The sequence below is a fragment of the Dromiciops gliroides genome, chromosome 1 (assembly GCF_019393635.1).
Source record: "Dromiciops gliroides isolate mDroGli1 chromosome 1, mDroGli1.pri, whole genome shotgun sequence".
In the NCBI taxonomy this organism is placed as follows: Eukaryota; Metazoa; Chordata; class Mammalia; order Microbiotheria; family Microbiotheriidae; genus Dromiciops; species Dromiciops gliroides.
The window spans coordinates 8,450,393-8,476,061 of NC_057861.1; the positions used below are offsets into that span (position 1 = coordinate 8,450,393).

Consider the following 25,669-nt stretch of genomic DNA (forward strand, 5'->3'; position numbering starts at 1 on the left):
CCTCTCACCTGGGCTCTTGCAATGACCTTCTAATTGGTCTCAATGCCACCAATTCTTCCTCCATTTAGCTGCCAAAGTGATTTTCCTAAAATATTTTTCTCAACATGTCACTACCCCTCTCCTCCAAAACCCTAGTGGCAAGGATCCTGGAAGATGGCGGAGTGGGTCAGAAAACTCCAGGCTCTCCAAATGCCTGCACAAAAATCCCTGAACATTGCCTCAAAGCGAACATAGAGCAGCAGGAATAAAGAAAAGCTGGGATAAAGGAGTTTCCTCCTGAGACCCTTGTAATGTTCTCTTCTGACTTCTACCATTTCATTTCCCCTTGTTCCCCCTCCCAACTCAGCTCAAACCCTGCCTTGTGCAGGTGTTTCCCTTACTATTAGCCCTCCCTTCTGAGGGCAGCTTCCATCCACTCTGTACATATCTTGTACATGCGTCATTATTGATATGTCTCCCCATTACAATGTCAGCTCCTTGAGGTCGGGGACTATTTTTGCTTTTCTTTATATACTAAGCATTTATCACAGGACCTGGCATATAATAAGCACTTAATAAATTGATGTTGACTGGCTGACTCACAAATTCCTTGTACAATATACATGAAAAATGGTCATTAAGCCACCACTTGAAAATCTCCACTGATGGGGTGCTAACCACCTCTTGAGTTAGTGCATTCTATTGTTGAACAGCTTTCATTTTTAGGAAACTCTGCTGTAGAGTAAAATGAAATTTGCTTTTTCTCTACTTTACATTCTTTGGTCTTATTTCTACATTCTGATACCACCTAGAATAATCAGAATCCCTATTCCCTGTGACCACATGATGGTGATCTTGTCTCTCCCTGCCCAGGTCTCTTCTCCAGATCTTTCAGCTTGTCCTTATATGACGTAGATTTCCGTCTCCTGGTGGGCTACCTCTCTTCTCCAGGCGGGGGCTTGGCTAACCACTTTTTGAGTCTATTATACTGGGCATGCCTTGGGATGCAGGGGCTGGACTAGATGACTGCTGAGACTCTTCCAACTCTCCAATTCTATGATTCCGTGATTTTCACTTTCCTTGTAACCCTTCTCTTGATGCTTTCCATATTTATATGCCCTTCCTAATATAAGTAAGCCCAGTACTACAAAATAACTCAGATGCAGCTTGACTAGGGTTGAGGAGGCAGCTTGGTGGTGCAGAAGATAGAGCAATGGTCCTGGAGTCAGGAGGACCTGAGTTCAAAGCTCACTTTGGACACTTAACAGTTGTGTGATCCCAGACAAGTCACTTGACTCAATTACCTCCAACATCTGGGGCCATCTCCAATCATCCTGATCTATATTTTGCCACTGGACCCAGCTGGCTCTGGGGGAGAGAGTGGGGCTGATGACCTTGCACAGCCCTCCCTCCCTTAAAATCTAATTCACTGTAAATCATGACATCATTCCAAAGTCAGGGTCCTCTTCAAGAATGAAGGGCCAACAACAACAAGGGTTGGCAGGATACACCCACGGTTGTCAGGTCACTTGCCCAGGACCCTTGTTCCCCAAGCTAATGCTTCAGAAACAGTGGAACCTCCTATTCATGAAAAAGTCTGTAAAATCTGAGAGTCAACAACTCTTGAGTCAGGGACAGCCAAGTCTAAAAGGTTGCCAGATCCAAAAATGACTCTGCCGGATCTCATGGTCTCTGATATTAATTTTGCATTCTTCTTTTTGGGGGTGTGGGGTGGAGAATGAAGGTAGGTCTGGATTTGTGACATCACTGGTAAAGGGAGCTCCAAGTGAGCGAAGCCCCTCTCCCACTGTAGATCTGCAATGATTCTGCACTTTATAATCTTAAGTGTTAAGGACTATAGCACTGAGAAGTTAAGCAACTTATAAGGATGATATAGGGCCACTAGTAGGCATCATAGTGCACAGAGCACTCAGCCTGGAGGCAGGAAAATGTGTCTTCCTGAGTTCAAATCTGGTCTCAGACATTTAGGAGCTGTGTGACCCTGGCAGAGTCACTAAATCCTGTTTGCCTCAGTTTCCTCATCTGTAAAATAAGCTAAAGAAGGAAATGGCAAACACTCCAGTATCTCTGCCAAGGAAGCCCCAAATGGAGTCACAAGGAGTTGGACACGTCTGAAATGAACGAACAACAGCAAGGATCATATAATTAGTATGTGTCAGAGAAGAGACTCGATCCAGGTTTTTCTGGCTCTCTAACCATTGTTCCATAGGGGGTTACACTTAGTGTTCCTGTGACTTTGTGAAAGAGAATGACTGACAGGGTGTTTCTAGTCAGGGACTGGGAAACCTCACCCTAGCTACTCCTGGTCCGGAGCAGGATCTTGCCTGTGGCTGGTCTCAAAGGACTTCTAGAAGACTAAGCAGGAGTCTATGGAGTCCTGCTTGGGACTGACAGTACAGATGCCACACAGAGAGAGTTGTCACTCTGGGTGTGCTAGCTGCACTGTAATGCCCCAGGAGACTAGATTCACTTTCTTAGGAGGAAAACGCCCTCCTATAGAACTGAGAGTTAACAAAGACCCGAGACATCACACTATCCAAACATTTCCTTTTACAGATTAAGAAACTGTCATCCAGTGAGGGAAAGGGATTTGTCACCTAAGGAGTGGGTTCAAAATTTCAACACTCTTTGCCACTACATATTAGCATTCAATCCAATCTCAGTTCTTACTCAACCCTCCCTCCTGCCCTGTTCAGAAAAATACGAATTTTAAAACATCTCCTTGTCAAAAGCTATTATAAGATGACAGTGAAGAGGAAGAGACAGGTCTGAGAATGATAGAAAAACAGACACACATAAGCCATAGAGAGTGTGTGTGTGTGTGTGCGTGTGTGCGTGTGTGAATGTGTCTGCATGTGTGTGAATGTGTCTGCATGTGTGTGTGTGCGTGTGTGTGTGAATGTGTCTGCATGTGTGTGTGCGTGTGTGTGTGAATGTGTCTGCATGTGTGTGTGTGCGTGTGTGTGTGAATGTGTGTCCATGCACCTAGCTTAGCTTATCTCCAGCTAAGGGGCCAATACAAGTTTCATTCACACACAAACTTTCCCTGGCAACATTAACTACACCAGCAGGGCACATTCTCTGACTGGATGCTTTACATCTTACCCACAGTCAGATCTAGCCCTGTGTGGAGCCTGGGACCAAGGATCAGAGGGGCTGAGGGGAAAAAGGGTTGACACTTACATTGATCATAGCATTGGAGGTGATCCGGAATAGGGTGGCCCGCTCATTAACTGCTTTTAGTTTCTCCCCACTTTCGACAGGTATTTTCAGGCTCTCCAGCTCGCTCAGCGACCTCTGGAGAGCTGCCCCATGTTTTGAGATAAGGTCATTGCATATGCTCAGGTCGTCCAACTTGCCCGAAAGAATGCTTAAGGTGTTCTGCAGTTCGCTCTTGTCAGGATGGCTGGGTACCTCCTCATCACCAGAGTCATCTGTGCAGGGAGTAGAGGGGAAAGATGGTTTCCATGGTTACCACTGGACCACTTTCAAACATCAATCCTACCCAGTCTACTTGGTCAAAGGAAAAAGTGAGAGGGATGGCCTTGGTCAGCCGGCAGCCAGAGCTTCAATCGGAGCTACGCCCAATCCCTAGTCCCCTGAGCAGCTTCTTTTTTGTGTGTAGCCTGGTCTTGTCTCTGTTGCTAGACCTATTATCCAGTCTCCGTGTGCAGCTTGAAAGTGGCTTTTTCCACCCCACCCCCATGCCATCTCTCCAAGCTGTTCACTTCCTGTGCTTGACTCCTAGAATCCAGCACAAGAGAAAAACATTCCAGAATGATTTGTATGGTCTGCAAAAAGACAGAGAACCTAGGTTCATACCCAAAGCTCTGTTACTTGCTCTCTGGGTAACCTTGGGCAAGTCACCCTTCTTCTCTGGGCCTCAGTTTTCCTCCCCTATAAAGAGTGGACCGGATTAGGTTATCTCTAAATCCACCGACTCTAATGAAACGCAGGTTAGGCCTGTAAAGCTCATACCTCTTTATTGTTTTGCACATCGTGGGTGAAACAGAAGGCTGGGGTTTGGGTCCTGGCTGTCAATTCTGCTGAGTCACTGTCTCTCTGAGTCTAAGTTCTCTCTTTTGTTTAAGATGTTCAATCGGGAATTGGAGATGTGAGGCTGCAGTTTAGAGAAGTTCGGGCTAGAAAAATATTTTGTAAAGTGCTGTAGAACTAGTAACAATAACTCACTTTCCTTCATAACAACTCTGATAGGTGATCAGTGCAAATGTTATTACCTCCATTTTAAAGATAAGGAAACTGAGACTCAGAGAGAATGACTGTCTTTTCACATAGCCAGTATGTAGCAGAATATGGACTCAATCAATCCAAAAAATTAATTAAATGCCTCTGAAGTATCAGGCTTTGTGTTGAACACTGGAGAAAAACAAAAGGACAGAAATAAACTGTCTCCACTTTCAAGGAGTTTACATTCTATCCAAAGAGATATCATGCATGTATATAAGTACATACAAAGGGAGTAGGGAGGTAGTGCTAATGATATAAAACCCCCAAAAGCATATACAAGAAAAAGAAAAGGGAGATTGGGGGGGGTAGGAGGAAAGGCACTAGGTGCTGGAGTGATTAGAACAGGCTATGTGTAGAAATTGTTACTTGAGCTGGAGGGAATACATTCTAGGTAAGGGTCATGCAGTACAAAGAGCCATTTCCCAACTGATAAATGGGCAAAAGTTATGAATAAGCAACTTTCGGAGGAAGGCATCAAAGCTATCAATAGCCATATAAAAATACTCTGAATCACAAATATTTAGAGAAATGAAAAATTAAAACAATTCTGAGGTACCATATCACATCCATCAGATTGGCTTAAAGGACAAATGCTAGAGAAGATGTGGGAAAACAGGTAAACTAATACACTGTTGTGGAAGCTGTAAACTAATACAACCATTCTGGAAAGTAATTTAGAACTATGCTCAACAAGCTATTAATTTTGCATACCCTTTGACCCAATAATCACTACTATTTCTATTGCCAAAAGAGATCAATGAAAGAGAAAAAGGACCCACAGGTACAACAATATTTACAGCCATCCTCTTTGTGGTGGTAAAGAATTAGAAATCTGGGGATGTCCATCAGCTAGAGAAATGACTGAACAAGTTACTGTATATAAATACGATTGAATACTATTATGTTCTAAGAAATTAAAGTTTCAAAAAAACCTGGGAAAACTTGTAGGAAATGCAAAGTGAAGTGGGCAGAACTGAATTCTATTATATTACTGTTACACAGTAACAGCAATATTGTAAAGACTTGGTAATTGTGAAAGACAGTAATTCCTCAACAAAATGATGCATTACAATTCCAAAGGATTCATGACAAAACATGCTGTCTACCTCTCTGGAGGTGGAGAGCATTGCAGATTGAAGCATATACCATAACTTGTTCAATCATTCCCCGACTGATGGGCATATCCTCAGTTTCCTTCAATATGAATATTGAACAATAGAATACTATTGTGCTCTAAGCAATATGGAGGGTATGGTTCCAGTGCATGGAGGTGGGAAACATGGCTAATGTGGAAATTTGTTTTCCATGACTACACATATTTGTAATGGGTTTTGTTGTTCTTTCCTTTTCAATGAGTGAGAAGGGAGTAGGGGTAGGGGGGAATTTCAAACTGAAAAAAAAAATAAAGTCTCAGTTTCAAAAATCATTTTCCTAAAATTGAGAGAATATATAAATTAGCACATACAAGATAAGTAAAAATGGACAGAAAGGCATTGGTACTAGTAGCTGTGGGGAATGGAAAAGTCTTCTTCTTGGAGGAAGTATCCCTTGAGCTCAAGGGGAGCCAAAGATTCTAAAAATCAAAGGTTGGGAGGGAGAACATTTCAGGCATGGGGAATAACTAGTGTGACAGCACTAAGGTAGGACATGGAGCATGGTTTGCAAAGGACAAGAAGTAGACCAGCATGGCTGGATCAAAAAATTTAGTAAAGGGGCAACTAGATGGCGCAGTGGATAGAGCACCAGCCCTAGATTCAGGAGGACCTGAGTTCAAAATCAGCCTCAGACACTTGACACTTAATAGCTGTATGACCCTGGGCAAGTCACTTCACCTTCATTGCCCCACCAAAAAACAAAAACAAAAACAAAAACCAAACAAAAAAAACCCCACAGGTGGAAGAGTAATGGTCATGGAAGTTGAAGATTTTGAGGCATTTAGAAGTTAGGATATTTGAGGGAACACCAAAATATAGGTTGAAGACCCACTGAATGAGGTGGGGTTAGAAGGAGAAACTGAACCAGGCACTTAACTGATTGGGAAAGGAAGGTGAATGTCTTGGGGGTTAGCAGCTACTAGCTACACAGCTACCAGAATGTGAATTGGGTGGTAGATTAGGAATGAATTTACTTCAAAGGAGGAAGAGTTGTTGAGTCATAGTGGTAGAAGAAGAGTATGGAAGTGGCAATGGGGATAAAGGCACATTTCAATCTCCATTTCATGATCAGTGTATTGGGGGCATAAAAAAATGGTGCAACCAACACCAGAAAGGATGGATAAGGACGCAGCATCATTTGGAGGGAGACCCATTTCTGTGAAAACCAGAATATGTAAGAGGAACAAAGAAGTCTAAAATAAAGGAGGTCAGTTATGAAACAGGAAGTCCAGAGGGCACGATGGAAAGGACAAGTAGACTGGGAGACAGGGCTGAAGAAGATGGAGAAGAAAGTATCCGAAGTGGAAGGCTGGGGACAGAGGTAGTTTATTTTTTGGCAGTGGGCAATTGAGTATCACAAGGATTGGGAAAAGTGAGTGGCGGAAATTGGCTAGCCACAGTGGGTGAGGCTGGACAGAACAGCAGTAGATGAACGGAATACTACTCCCTGACTCTGCTTTGTAGTCTCTGGAAATGCTGTGCTTAAAATTCTTTCAGAAATGTTGAAGAACTCCAGAACTGCCAGAACTTGGGATTCTTACCTCGAAGGCCTGTCTACCTGTTTGCCCCGACAGTCTCAGTCCCTTTGATATACTCCATGACATCAAATACAGGGCCAGGTATACAGTGGGCACTCACACTTATTGAATTGAACTGAATACAGAAGATCACCGATGAAGAACTGGAAAGGGACCTTTGGAGGTCATCTCATTCAGCCTCGTTTTATTGATGAGACACACTGAGGCAAGGTCATACATGCCCGAGGTCATACAGTTTCTGATGGGCAGGCAATCTTCTGACTCAGAACCTAGTTTTCTTTTCACTGAATCAAATCAAGCCTATTTCTGTAATCTCTTTTCTTTCTTCTCCTCTATTTGCACTACCACAACGCAAGACCTACAGAACCATCCACCCAGATGCTTGGAGTAGCCTCTGAAATGGTCTGTCTCCCTCTGATTCATTGTTCGTTTTGCTGACAAATTCATCTTTTCCCATAAGTGCCTCTCATCAGTGACAGACCTGGAGTTGGAGGCCCTGCACTGGAGTTCTTGCTCTGCCACTCTGACTGTGAGCAAACCCCTTATCTTCTCTGGGGAAGTTTGGACTAGGTGATCTCTGAGGTCTCTTCTAGCACTGGATCTGAAATCCTATGAGGACATTCTCGCGATCAAAAGCTTTCAATGGCGCTTTCTTGCTTACCAAATAAAACGGCCAATTCCTTAGCCTGGCCCCCTTCTCTCAGGGCTGAGTTCCTCTTGGGGTTCCATTTGGTGAAGGGGACTTCATTTCCTTCCTGGTTCTATTTTCCCTTCCTTGTCTTCAACATCATGTTTCACCTACAGTCTCACCCTGAATATCTCTGTTATCCTAGGTCCCTTCTCCCATGGTTGAGTTCCTCCTGGGGCCTCTGTTTTGTGCTTCTTACCTTCTGGATTTCAACACCCACGCTGGGTTCCTCTACCACCACCACATCCCTCGGGTTCACAGCTCCCTTTTGTGTGTTGTCTTCCCCCATTACAAAGTAAGCTCCTTGAGGGAAGAGGCTTGTCTTTTTGTTTGCACTTGTTTCCTAGGGCTTAGCATGCTGCCTAACATACTGTGCTAAGTCTAAGAGCTTAATGTTTGTTTCCTGGCATTCAAGTTCCCAACCTGGCTTTTTAGATTTCTCTTCCACTACTCTTCTTCACATACTTTATTTTCGGCAAGCCTAACTAACTACAAGTTATCTTCTGTGTGCATCCCATGCTTTACTGCTTAAACAGCTTATTTTCTAAGTCAGGAATGCCTTTGTCACATCATTTGCCTTGAGTTCCCATCCCATTTTTGAAGCCCTGATCAAATACCAGCTGCTCCAGGAAGCCTTCCATGATCTGCCCAGTTAGAAATGCTCTTTCCCCTGGGAGGTTGGGTATGTACCACTGGAGAGTGAAGTAAGCCAAACCAGGAAAACTATTGATACAATGATGAAAACATTATGAAGAAAAACAACTTGGAAAGACAAGTCTGATCGATGTAATAACCCAATCATGACTCCAGAAGACTGATAATAAAGTAAGTCTCTTCAGTAGAAAGGTAGGAGCAAACTGTAGGAGCAAACATTTTTAGATTCTATCATTAAATGTGTTTTCCATCACTATACTTTTGGTGCAAGAGTGGGCTTTCTTTGATTGACGAGAGGAGAAGTGAAGGGGGGAGTAGGGAGGTAGTGCTAATGATATAAAACCCCCAAACCATCCCATATCAAACAAAAAGGAAGTGATCTTTCTGTCCTCAACCTCTGCATAGACTTTTGCTCATCTTTCTCTTGTACACCTGTTGTATCTTCCCTAACCCTGCCACCAGACTATGATTTGCAATGAGGGCAGGGACCACCTCTTATTTTTCTTCATATCTCCCCCAGTGGCAAACACAGTATGCTACACAGAGCAGACATTTAATAAATGCTTACTGAAATGAATCAAATAGAATTGTCTTATAGCCCATTTTCTCTTGGAATTCCATAAAGTAAAGGCACAGCTCTTTCATTTGTGGGATCCTTAAAAGAACAGGTTGTCATGGAAACAGTTACCTGTATCATATGCTAAAAAAGATATTTTTAGAACCTGGATGTTTGTAATCTCCTGGGTAAAATGAATCAAATTTCTTGGAAGAAGCAGCTCCTCTGGGGCGCTTTCAGATGATAATTAGAATGAAGGGAAAACAAAGTGGAGTGTGCAGGTAAAGGGGGACAGGAGGCTTGTGTGCTTACCTGATACCTCAGATTACATTTGCTGCTTTGAATGATGACTTACTGGAAGATGTTCTCTGAGTCAGGATTCCTTGGGTCCCAGTTAAACCTCTGGCATGTGCTGACTGTGTGACCGTGAGCAAGTGGCTTCACTTCTCAGTGACCCAGGCAGCTTTTTTTTTTTAATTTTTTTTTTTTAGTGAGGCAATTGGGGTTAAGTGACTTGCCCAGGGTCACACAGTTAGTAAGTGTCAAGTGCCTGAGGCCGGATCTGAATTCAGGTCCTCCTAACTCCAGGGCCAGTGCTCCATCCACTGAGCCACCCAGCTGCCCCAAGCAAGATGATTTTAAAAAGTCCTGGAAAGACTTTTATGAAATGATGTATAGTGAAGTGAGCAGAACCAGGAGAACATTGCGCACAGTGACAGCAATACTGTTCAAAGAAGAACTGTGAATGACTTAATTATTCTCAGCAGTACAATGATCTAAGACAATCCCAAAGGACTATCTGCCTCCAAAGAAAGAACTGATATTGAACACAGACTGAAGCATATTTTTTCAGTTTCTCTCATTTTTTTCTTTTTGTTTGAGTTTTCTTATACAAAACGACTAATATAGTAACATTTTATATAGCTGCACATGTAAAACCTCTATTTGATTGCTTACTGCCTCAGGGAGGGGAGAAGGGAGAGAGGGAAGGAAGGAAGGATATAATTTAGAACTCAAAACTCTAAATAAAAATGTTTATTAAAATATATATGTGTATATAAGATATGTGTGGGTGTGTAATCTTTAAAAGTGTGATCAGAAATTTTAAAATGTTTTTTTCTTCCCCCCAATAATTTATTTCCATTTAGCTAAATGTTGTTCCTTGGAGATACTTTTTTTCCCCTTGAGAAATGATTAATAGCTTAGAAAAGTAATTTGCATTTATTACTTTTTAATAGCAATGAATATTAAGTGAGAACAAAAAGTCTATTTTTCAAAACAACCCAGCTGTCTAAAGACAAATCCAATTTATGTGGCCACTGAATAAAATCCATAGGCTTCAGACCTGGAAGGAGTCTCAGAATCCATTACCTTCATTTTACAGAGGAGGAAAAGGAGACCCAGACAAGGGAAGTGACCTGTCCAAGATCATAGTGACAATGACGAGCAGATAGAGGCCATGATGCCCAGTTCTCTTTTTTCCTGTCATGTATCAGTTATGGCGCTTTTGGGCCACCGTTTAGGCATCTCCAAGTGGATATGCCCCTTAGGCCCTCCCCCTTTCCAACATCCATGGGACTCCAGAAGACTCTACAGTCCTCCAGGTGACCCAGGCCAGAGTCGCCCAGGCCAGGCTTGCTGTGCCAGTGGCCAATTCCCCTCCTCCTGCTTGCTCACTCCCTCCCCTTCACAGTGCCTCTCCCTTATAACCATTCACTCCATCAAGGCCCTCAGCACCTCCTGCCCAGACTGCCTCAGTCAATTACCTTCTCACGGCCTCCCTTGCCTCATTCCTCTACTTAGCTGGTGGTGATTTTTGTTGAGCACAGACGTGACCATGTCACACATACTCTGTAAACATTAGGAGCACCTTATTATGTCCAGGATCCAATATCAAAAGTCCCTTTTCTGTCACTGAAAGGACTTCTCAACCTGAGTTCTTCCCACCTGACCACTCCCCAGTAAGCTGCAGTATCTCAAAGATGAGGTTCTCATGTTCTGTCTCTGCATCCTTGCACTGGGTGCCCCAGGCCAGTTAGGTCTCCGTTTCTTAACTTCCCTGACTTTCTTCCAGATTTAGCTCCAATCCTGCTTTCTTCAGGAAGCCTTTCCTGGCTCTCCTGATCCCCAGATGTTCCCCTTTGAGGTCGCTTTTCCATCTGCTCTGTAGATATCCTGCATGGACCTGGTTATTGACATGTTATCTCACCCACTAGAAAGTAAGATCCGGAAGGACAGGAACTCAGTTTTGCCATTCTCTGTATCTCTAGCATTTAGCCCAATGTTTGGGACACATTAGGTGCTTAATAAATGTTTATTTGTTGACTGAAATGTTTTGGGTTTCAATACATCCATATAGGATACAATTATTTCTAATCTTCAGTTCTCATGGGTTTAATCCTTTTGTTTTTTGAGCATCTGATTGCAAAGACCAGCACATCTCCATGGCTGATGGAGACAGGCCTCACAAAGCAGAAGTGAATTTGGCATCCAAAGAGCCAGCTCAGTCACCCGACTCCTGCACTCCACCTTTTCCAGTCTACCCATCCCAGGCATTTGAACTGTTCTCTCAGCATCCCAGATGCCCTCTTGTGGATTCACTTCAGCTAAAACGTGATGCTCAGAACTGAGCCCAGGACTCCAGATGGCTTCTGACTCAGGAAGAAGCAGAGGACAGCAGGACTATTAGCATCCTTTCCCTGCATCCTTTGATTCTATTAATAAAGTCTCCAAGTTCTCATTTTCAATTGATAGCTATATTGCTGAGAGGAGGAGGGTCATTCACCAGGCTTTCTTTTGCTAGACAGACTCTACAATGAGTATTTCTCAGGGACTAAAATCAAAGGGGAGGGGGGAGAAGAGGGAAAAAGCATTTATTAAGTACCTACTATGTGCCAGGCACTGTAATAAGTGTTTTACAAACATTATCTCATTTGATCCTCACAACAACCCTGGGCTTGGAGTACTTCTATCATCACCATTTTACAGGTAGGGAAACTGAGGCAAACAGAGGTGAAGTGATTTGCCCAGGGTTGCACAGCTAGGTATCTGAGGCTATACTGGAACTCAGGTCTTTCTGACTCCAGGTCCAGTGCTTTAAACACTGTGCCACCAAACTCAGAAGCCAAAACCTATGTTCATTGAAACCTTTCACTGTCCTTCAAGGCTCAGTGTCAAATGCTACTTTCTCATTTGAACCCTTTACTGATCCTCTTTCAGTCAGACACTATCATTCCTTCTTCAAACTCTAAAGACCTTGTACTTCTTCTATCTACCTACCACAGTCCACTTTTTAATTTATTTATTTGTTTTTTGGTGAGGCAATTGTGGTTAAGTGACTTGCCCAGGGTCACATAGCTAGTAAGTGTCAAGTGTCTGAGGCTGGATTTGAACCCAGGTCCTCCTGAATCCAGGGCCGGTGCTCACAGTCTACTTTTACCTGACATCATGGCCTGGCCTGGTCTCTTCTCTGCCACCAGCTCTGAGGTCTGTGAAGGCACGGACCATGCCTTTCCCAGTTCTAAGCACATTGCCTATCATACACACTCACATACACACATTTACATTTCCCCATCAAGGAGCCATCTTTTTTATTGGGGTGAGTACTCCTTCCACTCCTTCCTCCAACAAAGACAGCAGTCTCTCCACAGATTCATCAGTGTCAATGCTCCCTTACTGGCCCACAGGCTGAGCTCTCCCCACTCAACAAACCTGGTCCTTGGATGATGGACACACAGACAGCTGTATGGTGGGACCTGTCTGAGATTATGACCCACTTACAATGCGTAGGAGAACCCAGGTCCAACCCATAGTGAGGCTTCAGGACCGTGTACTTAGGTGCTCAGTGCTTGCTGAAGGAATACAAGGATTTAGAAACTATTTTTTTAATCCAAGTTTGGGAGTACACAAGTTGGGTCTGGGAAGGAAGTTGGAGGGGAAAGAGAGAGGGCAGGGGTTGTAGCAGGAAAATACAAATTGCTAGCAGCCCTAACCAGTGATACAAATAAGCCTAAGTGAAATGAACACAAGAAACTAAAGGCCCCCCAGTTGGCTGTCTGCTGTGCACATGATCAGCATTTGAATGCCCTACATACAGAAAGGTCTCTGAATAACTGCAATGATCCAGCACCAGAGTTGATGATTATTGGGCAATTACTATACATCCCCTTCAATGATGAATGCTTCTTAGCCATTGAGATCACCTCTAGGGAAATAAACTCATGGCCTGAAATGAATGTCTAAAAATAGGCCACATTCCAATTATGGCATTTGGCAAGGATTAAAAAAAAAGCTGCCTCCAGCAATTCTGATTGCTTGGGAAAGTTCCAATGTTCTTGTAAACCTCCCTGAGGGTTGGTCCCTGCAGGGCTCCCTTCCCCTCCCTTCTCTTCCTGCAAGGGCAGCAGGGGCTTACATCGGTATGTGCAGAGTGACTTGGTTATGATCTGGTCCCAGCCCCTCTCCCTCAACCCCAGTAACCAGAAAGACAGAATCAGATGCTTTTCTTTCCCATATGAGTCTTTGATCAATATCTGGCTAGTAGAAGAGAGGGTATAGCAGTGGTTCCAGCCAAGTATTAAGTCTCCTTTTCCTTTCAACTCAAACAAAGATGATGCTCAAGTTATGAATTCTTTCGAGGCTGGCCAGGACCCAACATAGGGGCATCACCAATCAACACATATCTTATAAAATGGCCAGCCAGTATCGCTAGAAGGCTATAGAACACTTCCTTCCTAGCACATGTCTTTGCAGATGGGCAATGGACCTTCTTTATGAAAAAAATTAACTCTTCTGGGCAAGTCACTTAACCCTCACTGGGCCGCCCAAAAACCAAACCAAAACAAAAAAGAATGCTCCAAATCTCTTAAGAGAAATGTAAATCCCAAAAATCAACTCTTCAGCTCCTGTTATGATCATCACAAATATTAATAACTCTTGAAGGGCCTATGGTTTTATTGGTTTACTTTGCTCATTTTCAAAATGGGGCTAATAGCAGCTTGGGTCACTTACCCACAACGTTGTTCTAAGGCGCCAATAAGATAATGTGTGGAAGGCAGGTTGCAGACCTTAAACACTTATAGAAATGTCAGGGGGCAGCTAGGTGGCACAGTGGATAGATAAAGCACTGGCCCTGGATTCAGGAGGACCTGAGTTCAAATCCAGCCTCAGACACTTAACACTTACTAGCTGTGTGACCCTGGGCAAGTCACTTAACCCCAATTGCCTCAGTAAAAAAAAAAAAGAAAGAAAGAAAGAAAGAAATGTCAGGGTTGGTCATTCTGCTATTTAGCTATCATCTCTTTTGGAGGGAAGGGGTCCTGGGACAAGTCAGTATCTGCCTATCATTCCCTTCTATTCAAAGTTCTGCTAAGTATTACATGGGTGGATACAAAAACCACTTTTTGTACGTTGAAAAAAAGTATGAGCAAACTGGCTTGTCCTCTGCGGGCCTGACTCCCAGAGAGCATCACAGCAGCAGGCAGCACAACAGTGATGCTGCATGCCTCGGCCTGTGCCCCCATGACTTTGATCTTCTCTGCTAAGCATCTATTCTGTAGTTGTGTGTGGCTTGAAGATGGAGGACCCGGGATGATGTCTCAGCTAGTATGAATCAGGGGATGTGTGGTCAGCAGGAGGTAGCAGTTTAGTCTAGGGTCCCGTCTAGTTCCAATTCATTCAATTGTCTGAGGGTATTTGGGGGCGGGGATTTGTCACCTGTCCCTGCATGAAAGAGAGTGAGCTTCCTACGTCTAACTCTAACGCCAGGCCATGTTTTGCTGGGTATTCAGGTGTTCCATTTTTATAGCCTACAGTCTATAGAGTTTCCCTGCAATATGATTATGATGATTCTTATTGCTGACACTGTTCTCAATCCCTCTGTGACATAACCATCTTCAGGAACCCATGGTATTACTAGGGACATAAAGCCAGGCCGTAAGGGCCCCCTCCCTCCCCCCTTCACCCTGGGAGGTCTACCAGGAAGCTGAGGCCTAGCGACAAAGAGGAAACGATCTACCTGCTGCTCCTCAGTAAGCAAAGCTAAGCCTGAATCTTCGGTCTCCTGATCCAAAGTCCAGCATCCTTTTGAATACTTCCACAGTTTACCCGTAGACACAGCATACCACATTCTAGTAGAAGAAACAAATGGCCAACAACTAGGAGAAAGGCCCCAGGATTGTAAGATTAGCTCTGCAGGGCCTGAAAAAGGACTAGGCCCCGATGAAGGGAATGCAGTCAGTGCTGCCTCCTGAGATCGCACTTATACCATTTTTAAACTGCTGCCAAATTTATACTTCCCATCGATTAAAGCAAAGGAGATGATATAAACTTCTTACTGAACTGTCTGTCTTGAAGCAAGTTGCTAAAAAGCAATCACTGTGGTTTCTATCCTATGAATCGGACCTAGATGTGCTTACTATGAATAACTGATATTCAAGAGAAGAAGCTGTCTCCAAGGAGGAACAAGTTTTACTGGTCTGTGAATGGTTCAAATAAGTTCAGTTTCATCTTACAGTCATTTCCGACAAGTCTTGTAAAGCTAGGAAAGGAAAAGAAGAAACATTTCTAGAGGGCCTGCCACACACTAGGCAGGGAGCAAAGTGCATACGATCTCTTGGATGCCAGAGGACACGGCTCCAAGCCCTTGTCAGGCTGCTGGCTGCTTGGATAACTCTGGGGGTGAGGTACAGCATCAATCGGAGTCTCCCTTTGGACCCACCAGCCTCTGAAGTTCCTTCTAGCCCTCGAGCCACGATCCTCAAAACAAAGCGTGTAACTCAGAGAGTCCCTGTATTCTCTCCCCTCTGAGGCTGAAGACCCCATAAGAACAGGACTTAACCTAGAGCTCAGCTCATAGCAGGTGCTTTATTGTGTTTGCTGAGCTGAGCCCGGCAACCTCAGGGACTCCACACAAATACCTCTGAGGCAAAACACAGATGAGAACAGATCCTTAGGAGCTGGTCCAGAGCAGGGCTCTAGCCTGAATTTTCCTCGGGGGGATCCTAGTCTAATTCTTGTCTTTTGTTCACCTGAAGGTGTGCCCCAGGGGTGGAGGGCAAAAAGAAGGCACCTCCATCGAATTCTCCAAGCACTGACTCGATGCAGCTGCACGCCAGGCTCTGGGATGGGCCCTGGGATACAAGGAGCCCTCAAGGAATGCTCAAGGAGCTGATGGTCCCCTGGGGGAGGGATGGTGTGCATGAGAAGCATTGTCATCACCAGCACTAACACGTCTACAGAGTTTCACATTCTGAAAAGTGCTTTACAATGATTATCTCATTTGAGCTTTATCCCCACTTCACAGATGAGAAACCGAGGCAAATGGGAGCAAAGCAATGTGCCCAGTGTCATACAACTGAGGCTGGACTGGAACTCAGGTCTTCCTGACTGCAAATCCAAAGCTTTACCCACTGTGCCACCAGCTGCTTCATCTTGTTGCCAAACAGTAACTTGCACACAAAAAGTGGCACAAAAGATGTCATCAAGGCAGTATGTGAATAGAAAAAGAGGGCAGAGAAAGAAAGAACTGTGGAGTATAGATGCTGATTGAACCATACTATTTCTTTTGTTTTGGGTGCTGTTGTTTTTTCTATTTTGAGGTTTTGCATCACTGCTCTGATTCTTTCTCTTGTAACAGGATTAATGCAGAAATAGGATTAATGTTATTATGTGTATATATATATGTGTGTGTGTGTGTGTATATATATATATATGTATATGTATAGAGATATATAGATATAACCTATATCAGATTGCCTGCTGTTTAGGGGAGGGGGGAGAGAGGGGTGGGAGGGAGAAAAATCTGAAATTGTAAAGCTTCTATAAACAAAAGTTGAGAACTATCTTTACATGTAATGGAAAAAATAAAATACCTCATATATTAAAAAATAAATAAATAAATAAAAGAAAAAAAAAAAAGAAAAAGAGGGCAGCCAGTCATGGAATAAGAAATAACCGTGGGCACGGGAAGGTCTCTAGTCAGTGCACAGGATGGATTCTTTAGAGAAGATGCAGGGGAAAACAAAGGCAAAAGTGGCATGGCATGAAAAGGGGTGCTGGTCTCTAATGGGGAAGGGTGGAACACAAATGCAATCTCACACTCACAGACGGGCTTGGGCTAGGTAACCGCTGGGTGTCTACAGGCTGAGAGAATATTTGTTTTGTTTTGGTTTGGTTTTCGTTTTTTGTAGGGCAATGAGGGTCAAGTGACTTGCCCAGGGTCACACTGAAAGCAAGTGTCAAGTGTCCGACGCTGGATTTGAACTCAGGTCCTCCTGAATCCAAGGCCAGTGCGTTATCTACTGCACCACCTAGCTGCCCCCTGAGAGAATATCTGAATGGAAGGAGTCTCAGGGGTTCATTCCCTCTAGCCTCCTGCCCCCAGCCACAATTCCCTAAGAGTGCTCCTCCATCCAAGCAATACAATGGAATGGAAAGCTAAGACCACTTCTTCACCCTCAGTGAAGTAGGGCCTCTGGCTCAGGAGACAGAACTGCTAGGGAGGAGGGCACAGTTAGGAGGAAAAGGATAGAGTGGGATGTAGGAAAAGGGTGCGGAGATATTTTGCTAAGTTCACCTATTCAAAGAATGGCAGGACTTTGATTAGAAGAACCCTTAAAAGATCTGGCCAGACTGACTTCAGATTTAATGCTCCTTCCCACAGCCCGTGCTGCTTTTATCTATATTGGCCAATGTTCTGGGGACTGATAAAAACCTGCTACAGAGCGATGGCTGGGAAGCCTCGCTTGTTCTGTTGATGGGTGGTCACCCGCTTCTGTCCCAACATCTGTAGGACTGGATCTTCAGGTACTGTTACTGGCAGAGTCATCACGGTAAATCGATGGGCCCTGCACATGTCCACAGTAAATGAAATCTATGAGTTTCTACAGTAAGATACACGACGTCAATTGATCTTCACAACGATCTGTGAGGTTAGTACTATTAGTCTGCTCATTGTGCAAACTCATGAAGGGAAACAGCCAAAAGGCCAGCCAGTGCCTAGAAAGGTGGGCTGGAGCCAGGCAATGAGGGGCTTTTGATGCCAAAAAGCAGAGTCCATATCTGATCCTTAGGGAATGGAGCATCACAGAGTTGGAAGGTAGAAACCCTGCACAGTAGCTAAGAGGGCAAAGCCACAGGATTCTGGGAAGTGCTCCTGCCTTCCCTGTTCCATGGGAGCCAAACTGAAGACAAGCAGCCCCTTAGACACTTACCTAGTTTCTCTACATCTTTTAGAGATGGAAAAAGACTCAATCACTTTAAATTGCATTTCTTATCACAAATGACTAGGCACCATTCCTCAAACTTTTTTTTTTTTTAGTGAGGCAATTGGGGTTAAGTGACTTGCCCAGGGTCACACAGCTAGTAAGTATCAAGTGTCTGAGGCCGGATTTGAACTTAGGTACTCCTGACTCCAGGGCCGGTGCTCTATCCACTGCGCCATCTAGCTGCCCCCATTCCTCAAACTTTAAAGTGCCCTATCATCTCCTCAAAGAGCACAAGTGAATCAGAGCAGCATGATTCCTATAGAAAAGCTAAGGTCAACAGGGGATCTCTCTCATTCCTCACTGGGTCACTGGTAGCACGTCAGCCTCGGGGTCCTTAGAGGTGGAAGAACATCTTAAGGCCAGCATCCAGGGAGCACCACATGAGCATGAGACAGGGAGGGTATCTTGGACAGTCATCAGACACCACCAGTGACATCGAGGAGGTCTCTGGCAGCTCCTTGTTACATTTTCCTTGTCTGAAGATATTTAAGACATCCGTGCTCTCAGATACCACTCGATAACATGGCTAATTATATTTAAAGAACTTTCCACATGCTGCTGTTGCCTCAAAGTTATGAGACAGAATGGAAAAGATAGCCAACCTTGTAGAAACCTTCAGGTCAGGGAAGAGAAAGTGCTGCTTCAGGTTTGGTTGTGTGTTTTTTTCAAAGGATTCACTTTAATCTTAATATAACAAGAGCCAGCTAGTACTAGATAGCACAGTGGATAGAATGCTGGACTTGGAATCAGGAGGATCTGAGTCCAAAGTCTGTCTCAGACACTGCCTAGCTATGTGACTCTGGGCAAATTACTTTACCTCTGCCTCAGTTTCCTCACTCATTAAAAGGGGATAACAAAATAGCACCTGCCTCTCACTGTTGTCATGAGGACCAAATGAGATACTTTTTCTGAAGCACTTAGCAAACCTAAAGTGCTATGTAAATGCTAGCTGTTGTTATTATTGTTATTGTTATGATTATTATAAAAACCAAAGGTAGTAGATCAGAAACTCCTAGAACCACAGAATCTCAGAACCAGAGAAACTTAGAATTTTCAAGTCAGAGGGCCTCTAGCATGAAGAAAGGCCCATCAAGGCACAAGTGCAGGCTCACCTCTCCAAGACAGAGGAGAGAAGAGAGACAGAAGGAGCCTCCTGTAGTAGAAGGAAGACTGGGCTTAGCTTCAGAGGACCTGGCCTTTCAAACCTGAGTGACTTAAGACCTGTGAGCCTCGGCAGGTCACTTAACTTTCAGCCTCAGTTTCCTCATTCAGTGTGAAATACACTGCATCTATGGGTCCGAAGCCACCTCAGCAGCCATCTAGTCCATCCAATACACCAAAGGAATACCTTTATCTGAAGACCTCCACGGTAGAATGAATGAGGGTTTGGATCTGAGCCCTTCCAAGGTTTTCCTAGAGTTCTAAATCTATGACACAAAAGGCAGTAAGCGTCTCTCAAAGTAGCTCATTTCACTTGTGGACACCTTGAATTCTTTGGAAATTTTTTCTGACATCAAACCCAACTTTGCTCTATAAAAAGAAGGGGTTTGATGAGATGAGTTCTCAATTCTATGATTCAACCTTTTCCTGAATACTTTCAGTAAGAGGCACCCCTCCAGTGATTAGGAAATGTAAGGTCTCGCCTACTGCTAATGGCAGAATTTTAGTAAAAGCTTTCCCCAGGACTGATGGGGGTGGGGACAGTGTCAGAAGCCTTGTTCAAGGCTGACTTCATAAAGAGGCAACCCAGAGTACTTAGGTGCCTGAAGATCTGGCTTTGGGGCCCAGCTCCAGTACTCCCTAGCTTGGAGGCTGCTAAGAGGATAAAGCCCTCTTCTCTTCTTGAGCCCAGTCTGCCCCAACAAGGCCTCTGCCCTCAGGCTCTCTCAGCACCCTCTCTCCTTCGCACTCCACCACCTAGACTACTCTGCCTCTGCAGTAGGAGTCCAAACTTGACCTTAAGTGAAGTCTCTGTGCCTTTCTTCCTATTGCTTCTGCTGCCTGCAGTGCCTTCCTCCAACATTTCCACGAGATGAAATCCTCCCAGGTCCGGTTCAAATGCTCCCTTGTTCCCAGGGAGAAATGGCTTTCCCTTCCTCAGACCGTGACCAGTTCTTATGCCCTGATTCTTAGCTTCTCTATTACATACTGGGGGCTTTTGGGCCAACCTTTAATCTCCTGCCAGGGCAGAGACCACATGGCGGTAACATAGGACATCAGCAAAAGTGCTGGATGAGAGGCTGAGGCCTTGGGGCCAGAACACCACGGTGCTCTCCAGATGACCCAGGTGACCACTGTGTCTCAGCTTCCTCATTTATAAACTGTGGGGGCTGGGCTTGGCAGCCTCAGAGGCCCCTTCCACCTTGACACACCCTGTGCTGTTGTTCACCTTTGTCTCCCCGAGGGGTCTGCACATGCCTCAGTCCAATGCACAACCACAGTCGCCCTCACTAGCTCACTCAACACCTGGGCTCGGGTTGACTTCTCTGGACTTCAGCTTCCTCCTTTGTAAAATCAGGGGCCATCCATATACAGAACGACAGAAGTGTGTTGCGTTTGCCTTTGTCTCTTCAGTGCCTCGCACCATTCCATGCCTGTATATTGATCAACCACCAATCACTTATGAAGTGGCTTCCACTGAGGGAGACAACACACACGTGTATGTACATACGACATAGAGAGTAAATCTAAGGCATGTTTCGGGGTGAGACATTAGCAGTTGGGTGGAGAAATAAGGAAAGGAAGATGTACTTGAGTTAAGCCTTGAAGGATGTTTGGAATTCAAAGAGGTGGAAGTGAGGGGGAAGAGCATCCATGAGAGACATTTTGTACAAGGTTCAGAGACGGATTCCATCAATCAATAAAACATTTATTAAGCACTTATTATGTGCCCCGTACTGCACACTGGGGACCCAAAGTTGGCTTAACTACAGAGAGCATGAAGAGGAGTGATGCTTAACAAAGTCAGAAAGAAAAGATGGAGCCAGGTTGGAAAGGACTCTTAAGTGCCCAAGAGGATTGTTTGAATTTGATCCTGGAGGTAACAGGGAGGCAGGGGAGTTTATCCAACAGAGGAGGAGCTGCACTTTGGCAGTAGTCCAGAGGGCTGACCCTGTCTTCTCGACAACCTGAAGGCTCTCTCTCTTTGGTTTGGCATCTGAAGCCACCTTGTGAGTATCCTCACCCTTTCTTACTCTCCACACCCTGGTCCATCTGGGATGTACTTCTGCTGGCTTACTCACTGCTCCATGCATGCAGTAGTTGGCAGGAGGCTTTGCTTGGTCCCTTCACATGTTACAGCCTTTCCCATATTCCACTTAGTTTGCTCCCATTTATTTACATGTTGTTGCCCCTTTTAGAATGTAAGCTCTTTAAGGATGGGTACCATTTTTTACTTTCGTTGAATGACCTCATCCAGCACAGTGCATGCCATATAACCAGTATTTAATAAATGCTTGCTGATCAGCAGATTAGTGTATGGATTGGAAAGGGTATAGATTTGAGGCAGGCACTAAATAAATGGTCACTGAATTAAAGATAAATGGGAAATATTATTATTCTGATTTTAAGGTACTCAATAAAAGTCTGCTGAATTACCGGCATTCCTTTGATGCACATCAATGGCCCTGAGCAGGAACAAACAGGTAGACAATGTATAGGAAACTGGACTAAAAGTGAATGTAATTCCAGTCACTCAAAGACACTAAGGGTTTGTTAGGCCAATCAGATTGTCCATTTAAACAAGTGGAATCTGATTACTTGGAGCCAGAAGAGATGTTAGGCTGGCAATGGCCTGAATAACAAGAAGAGCCTTTATCTGCCCGTGCCTGTGCTGAGCCAAAGAGCTGGCATGGCTGAGAGTCTGCCGTGGCACCAAGTGTTTCTGTGTCCCTTCAAGGAGGATATTGTTCAATGAAGAAGCATCCATTACAGCGTGAATCATAAAATGATTGAGCAGTGATGCACAATCACATGTACACAGAAACCCAGCTTGCGGGGCTTTGTTTTACTCACACACGCATGACCTGCGCCACTTTTCCCACCCCATCTCTAGCCTGTGTGCGCCTTGTTGTTTTCCTTTATTCTCCCCCATTAGACCGTGGGCTCTTTGGAAGCAGGGACTTTAGCCTCTGTCTCCCCAGCACTCAACTGGTACCCAGCACAAAGAAGGCCCGAGTCTGTGAAATGGGGGGAGGGGGCTGCAGGAAGGGCAGTAAAGTCTAAGAAGACTGGAAAGGTCACAGGGACACAGGCTATGAAGGCCTTTCAACTCCAGAGGATTTTTTTTTTTTTTGGCGGGGCAATGGGGGTTAAGTGACTTGCCCAGGATCACACAGCTAGTAAGTGTCAAGTGTCTGAGGCCGGATTTGAACTCAGGTACTCCTGAATCCAGGGCCGGTGCTTTATCCACTGTGCTATCTAGCCGCCCCCGACTCCAGAGGATTTTACATTTGACCCTGGAGGTGACGGAGCCACCGGAATTTACGGAGTAGGGGTAGATCAATTTGAATCGGGAAGATTTGGGTGTGCCAAGTGAGCCGTGCTGCTTAGGTAAGACTCAGCTCCTTGGAGCAATTCAGTTTTGTAAAAAAAAAAAAAAAACCAAACCCAAAATGGAGCCAAAGCTCACATTTATAGAGTGCTCCAAAGTTCTGGGTAATGTAAATGCTGGTATCCCCATTTTAAAGATGAAACAACCACGGTCTAGAGGCGTTAGAAGACTTTAAGTCCCAAGACTGGAGCTCTGGCCTCTCTCAGGTATGGAAGGGACAAGGCATCCCTGAGCTCTGGGACTCCCCAAGGCCTTCAGACATCGAAGGCGCCCTGCACATTCAAACCAGAGAGTTCGCTCTAAAGATGGCTGGGGGAGGCACTGAATACACTGTGACATAATGATACTTGTTCTGCATTTCTTTCCGTTCTCTGATTAAAGGTGAGACAAAAATACCCTCCATTCCGCAAAGCTGGAGGTCACCCAAAGGCTAATGGAGAATGGCAGGCAGGGAGGAGAGTAGGCTGCAGAACATTACCAAGGAAGAACTACACAGGAGAATGATGTATAAGAGGTGGGGATATGAGGGAGGGCAGGGATGAATTAAGAGCAAGAGATAACGGGGTGGCTAGGTGGCGCAGTGGATAAAGCACTGGCCCTGGAGTCAGGAGTACCTGAGTTCAAATCTGGCCTCAGACACTTAACACTCACTAGCTGTGTGACCCTGGGCAAGTCACTTAACCTCAATTGCCTCACTTTAAAAAAAAAAAAAGAGCAAGAGATAACAAAACAAATCCCCCATAGGCTCCATTGGTAACCATGCACTGTCCAAACAGGCCCACAGAATGTTGGGTGGAACACTGATAAAGGGGTGTTTCATCAGATGGGAAGCATGAATGGGGCTAGAACCCACACTGGTGAGATCACACCCTCTAAAATAACAATTTCCTTACAAGGAAACTGTAGTGTAGAAAGTGCAAGCAATGTTCTAGATGAATGTTTCGCCTACTACTCAAAGGCTTGATCCTTGGGAGTATACAGCAAATAAATGTCAGTTCCTGTCCATGTGCTGGAGAACAGATCCAGATCTAGATGTACTCTGTCTAAAGCTATCTACCTTATATCTACATCCCTCTATATCAATACAGATATAGACACACACACACACACACACACACACACACACACATAAATTTTCAGGCAACAAAGAAGGGAGAACCTCGTTTCAAGGCACCAAAGATGATATGAAAAAAATAACTAGAGAAATGCAAATTAAAACAACTCTGAGGCACCACCTCATACCCATGAGATTTGCTAAGGTGACAAGAAAGGAAAATGACAAATGCTGGCAGAGCTGTGAGCAAACAGGTTCTTTAAAGCATGGTTAGTGGAGCTATGAATTGGTTCAGCTAGGTGACACAACGGATAGAGCACTGGGCCTGGAATCCAGAAGACTCATCTTCATGAGTTTAAATCCAGCCTCAGACACTTATTAGCTGTGTGACCCTGGGCAAGTCACTTAATGCTGTTTGCCTCCGTTTCCCCCTATGTAAAATGAGCTAGAAGCCGCTTTGCCAAGTAAACCCCAAATGGGGTCACAAAGAGTCAGACACGACTAGACAACAAAAGTTGCCCATCCAATTCATTCATGAAGCATTTCTTAGGCGCCTGCTCTAGGCAAGCCGTTGTGCCAGGTTCTGAGGAAGGCACCAAAAGAAATCGCAGACTTTAAGCTAGATGAGACCTCCAGGGCGGTCAGAGAGTTCAGTCCCTTCTGGGACAAGGTCGCACGGCCTCTACTGGAAGATGTCTAGCGATGGGGAACAATAATACTCAGTCCCTCCCCTTACAGTCTGGTCATTGCATCTGAGCAGAGGGTGACAGTCACTCGGGCTAAATACCAAGTCCAAGGTACAGTGGTGACGAAAACAGCCAGAGGTCGGAAGATGCCGGAGCTGGCGCTTTGTGGAGTGTCGCCGCTTCACTGGACAGATGAAGAAACTGCTCCGGAGGGGAAAGGCCTTGCTGCAAGGCCAGAGGCTGTCACCGTAGGCTTGAGAGCAGCTATTACTGTGTGGTCACTTGGAGAAGAAAATGCAACTGAAGGGGGTGCATGACACACACTCCGGGTACGGAGTGGCAAACAACTGTCCCAGGCCGTACGCTGCTTCATCACAGACCTTTGCTCGGACCAGGTGCTCCGAGGGAGGTCCTGCCAGCTTTCTGATTCTGTGGCACGACGGTAGGGTGTAGTGGGATCCATTCTTTCTCCTGTACCTGGGACTAAGACCCACAAACCCTAATCCTAGATTCCTCTATTGATTCCAAATGAGTCAATCGGGAAAAGGGCCCTGGGCACCCATTGAAAATCATGAACTGTCTTACAGTAAGATAAGAGAACTGAGGTCCAGAGAGAATCTCTAGTTTGTCCACCTTGACAAAGCTCAATAGTGGCTGAGTCAAGGATAGAACACAGGCCTCAAAGCATCCAGGCCAAGGTTCTTTCTTTTTTCTCCTCTCCTTCTTTATTTCTTTTGCCAAGGTTCTTTCAATCACACTGCACCATCGTATTTGTGCAGAGTACTGAAGTTAGACAAGGGAAAGCGTTTTTAAAGGGAAATCTGAGGATATCACGACCCCAAGAAGAATTTAGCCACCTAAAAGGTTAACCCCTCTTCATTGCTCTGAGACGAACTGAGGTTTGGCCATCTCACTAACTGGGTCAGCATCCCAATCCATATGATGTGATTGTTCCTATGACTCAGAAGAAAGCGACAGAGTGGCACCAGGTGGCAGAGCAGGGGCACTCCTTGGTACTCTGTCCTAGGCCCTCTTCTCACTTGATACTCTCATTAATTTCCATGGGTTTAATGATCATCCCTGAGGACTCCAGAGTGAGCAGATTCAGCTCTCATCTCCAACAATCTTCTAGATATTTCCAATGGGAAGTCCTGCAGGCATCTTGACTTTCAACACTGAACTAATTCCCACACCTCCCTACTTCCCTATGTATGTTGAGACAGCATCCTCCTTCTAGAATTACCTGAATTCATGCTTTCATTCCATACACCTA

At 44.8% G+C, this 25,669-nt stretch overlaps 1 protein-coding gene across 5 annotated transcripts in view; it reads right to left on the reverse strand.

The window, feature by feature from the left end:
* The window catches only part of OSBP2 (oxysterol binding protein 2), a 292,924-nt gene that overhangs the window by 82,107 nt on the left and 185,148 nt on the right, over window positions 1-25,669 (reverse strand). For 4 of the 5 annotated variants that reach the window (XM_043967582.1, XM_043967585.1, XM_043967587.1 and 1 more), the window contains one exon: window positions 3,184-3,434. In XM_043967582.1, the coding sequence (XP_043823517.1) occupies window positions 3,184-3,434 (251 nt within the window). Of the gene's footprint in view, window positions 1-3,183; window positions 3,675-25,669 lie in introns of those variants that run through there. The other variant, XM_043967597.1, reaches the window with a different exon arrangement.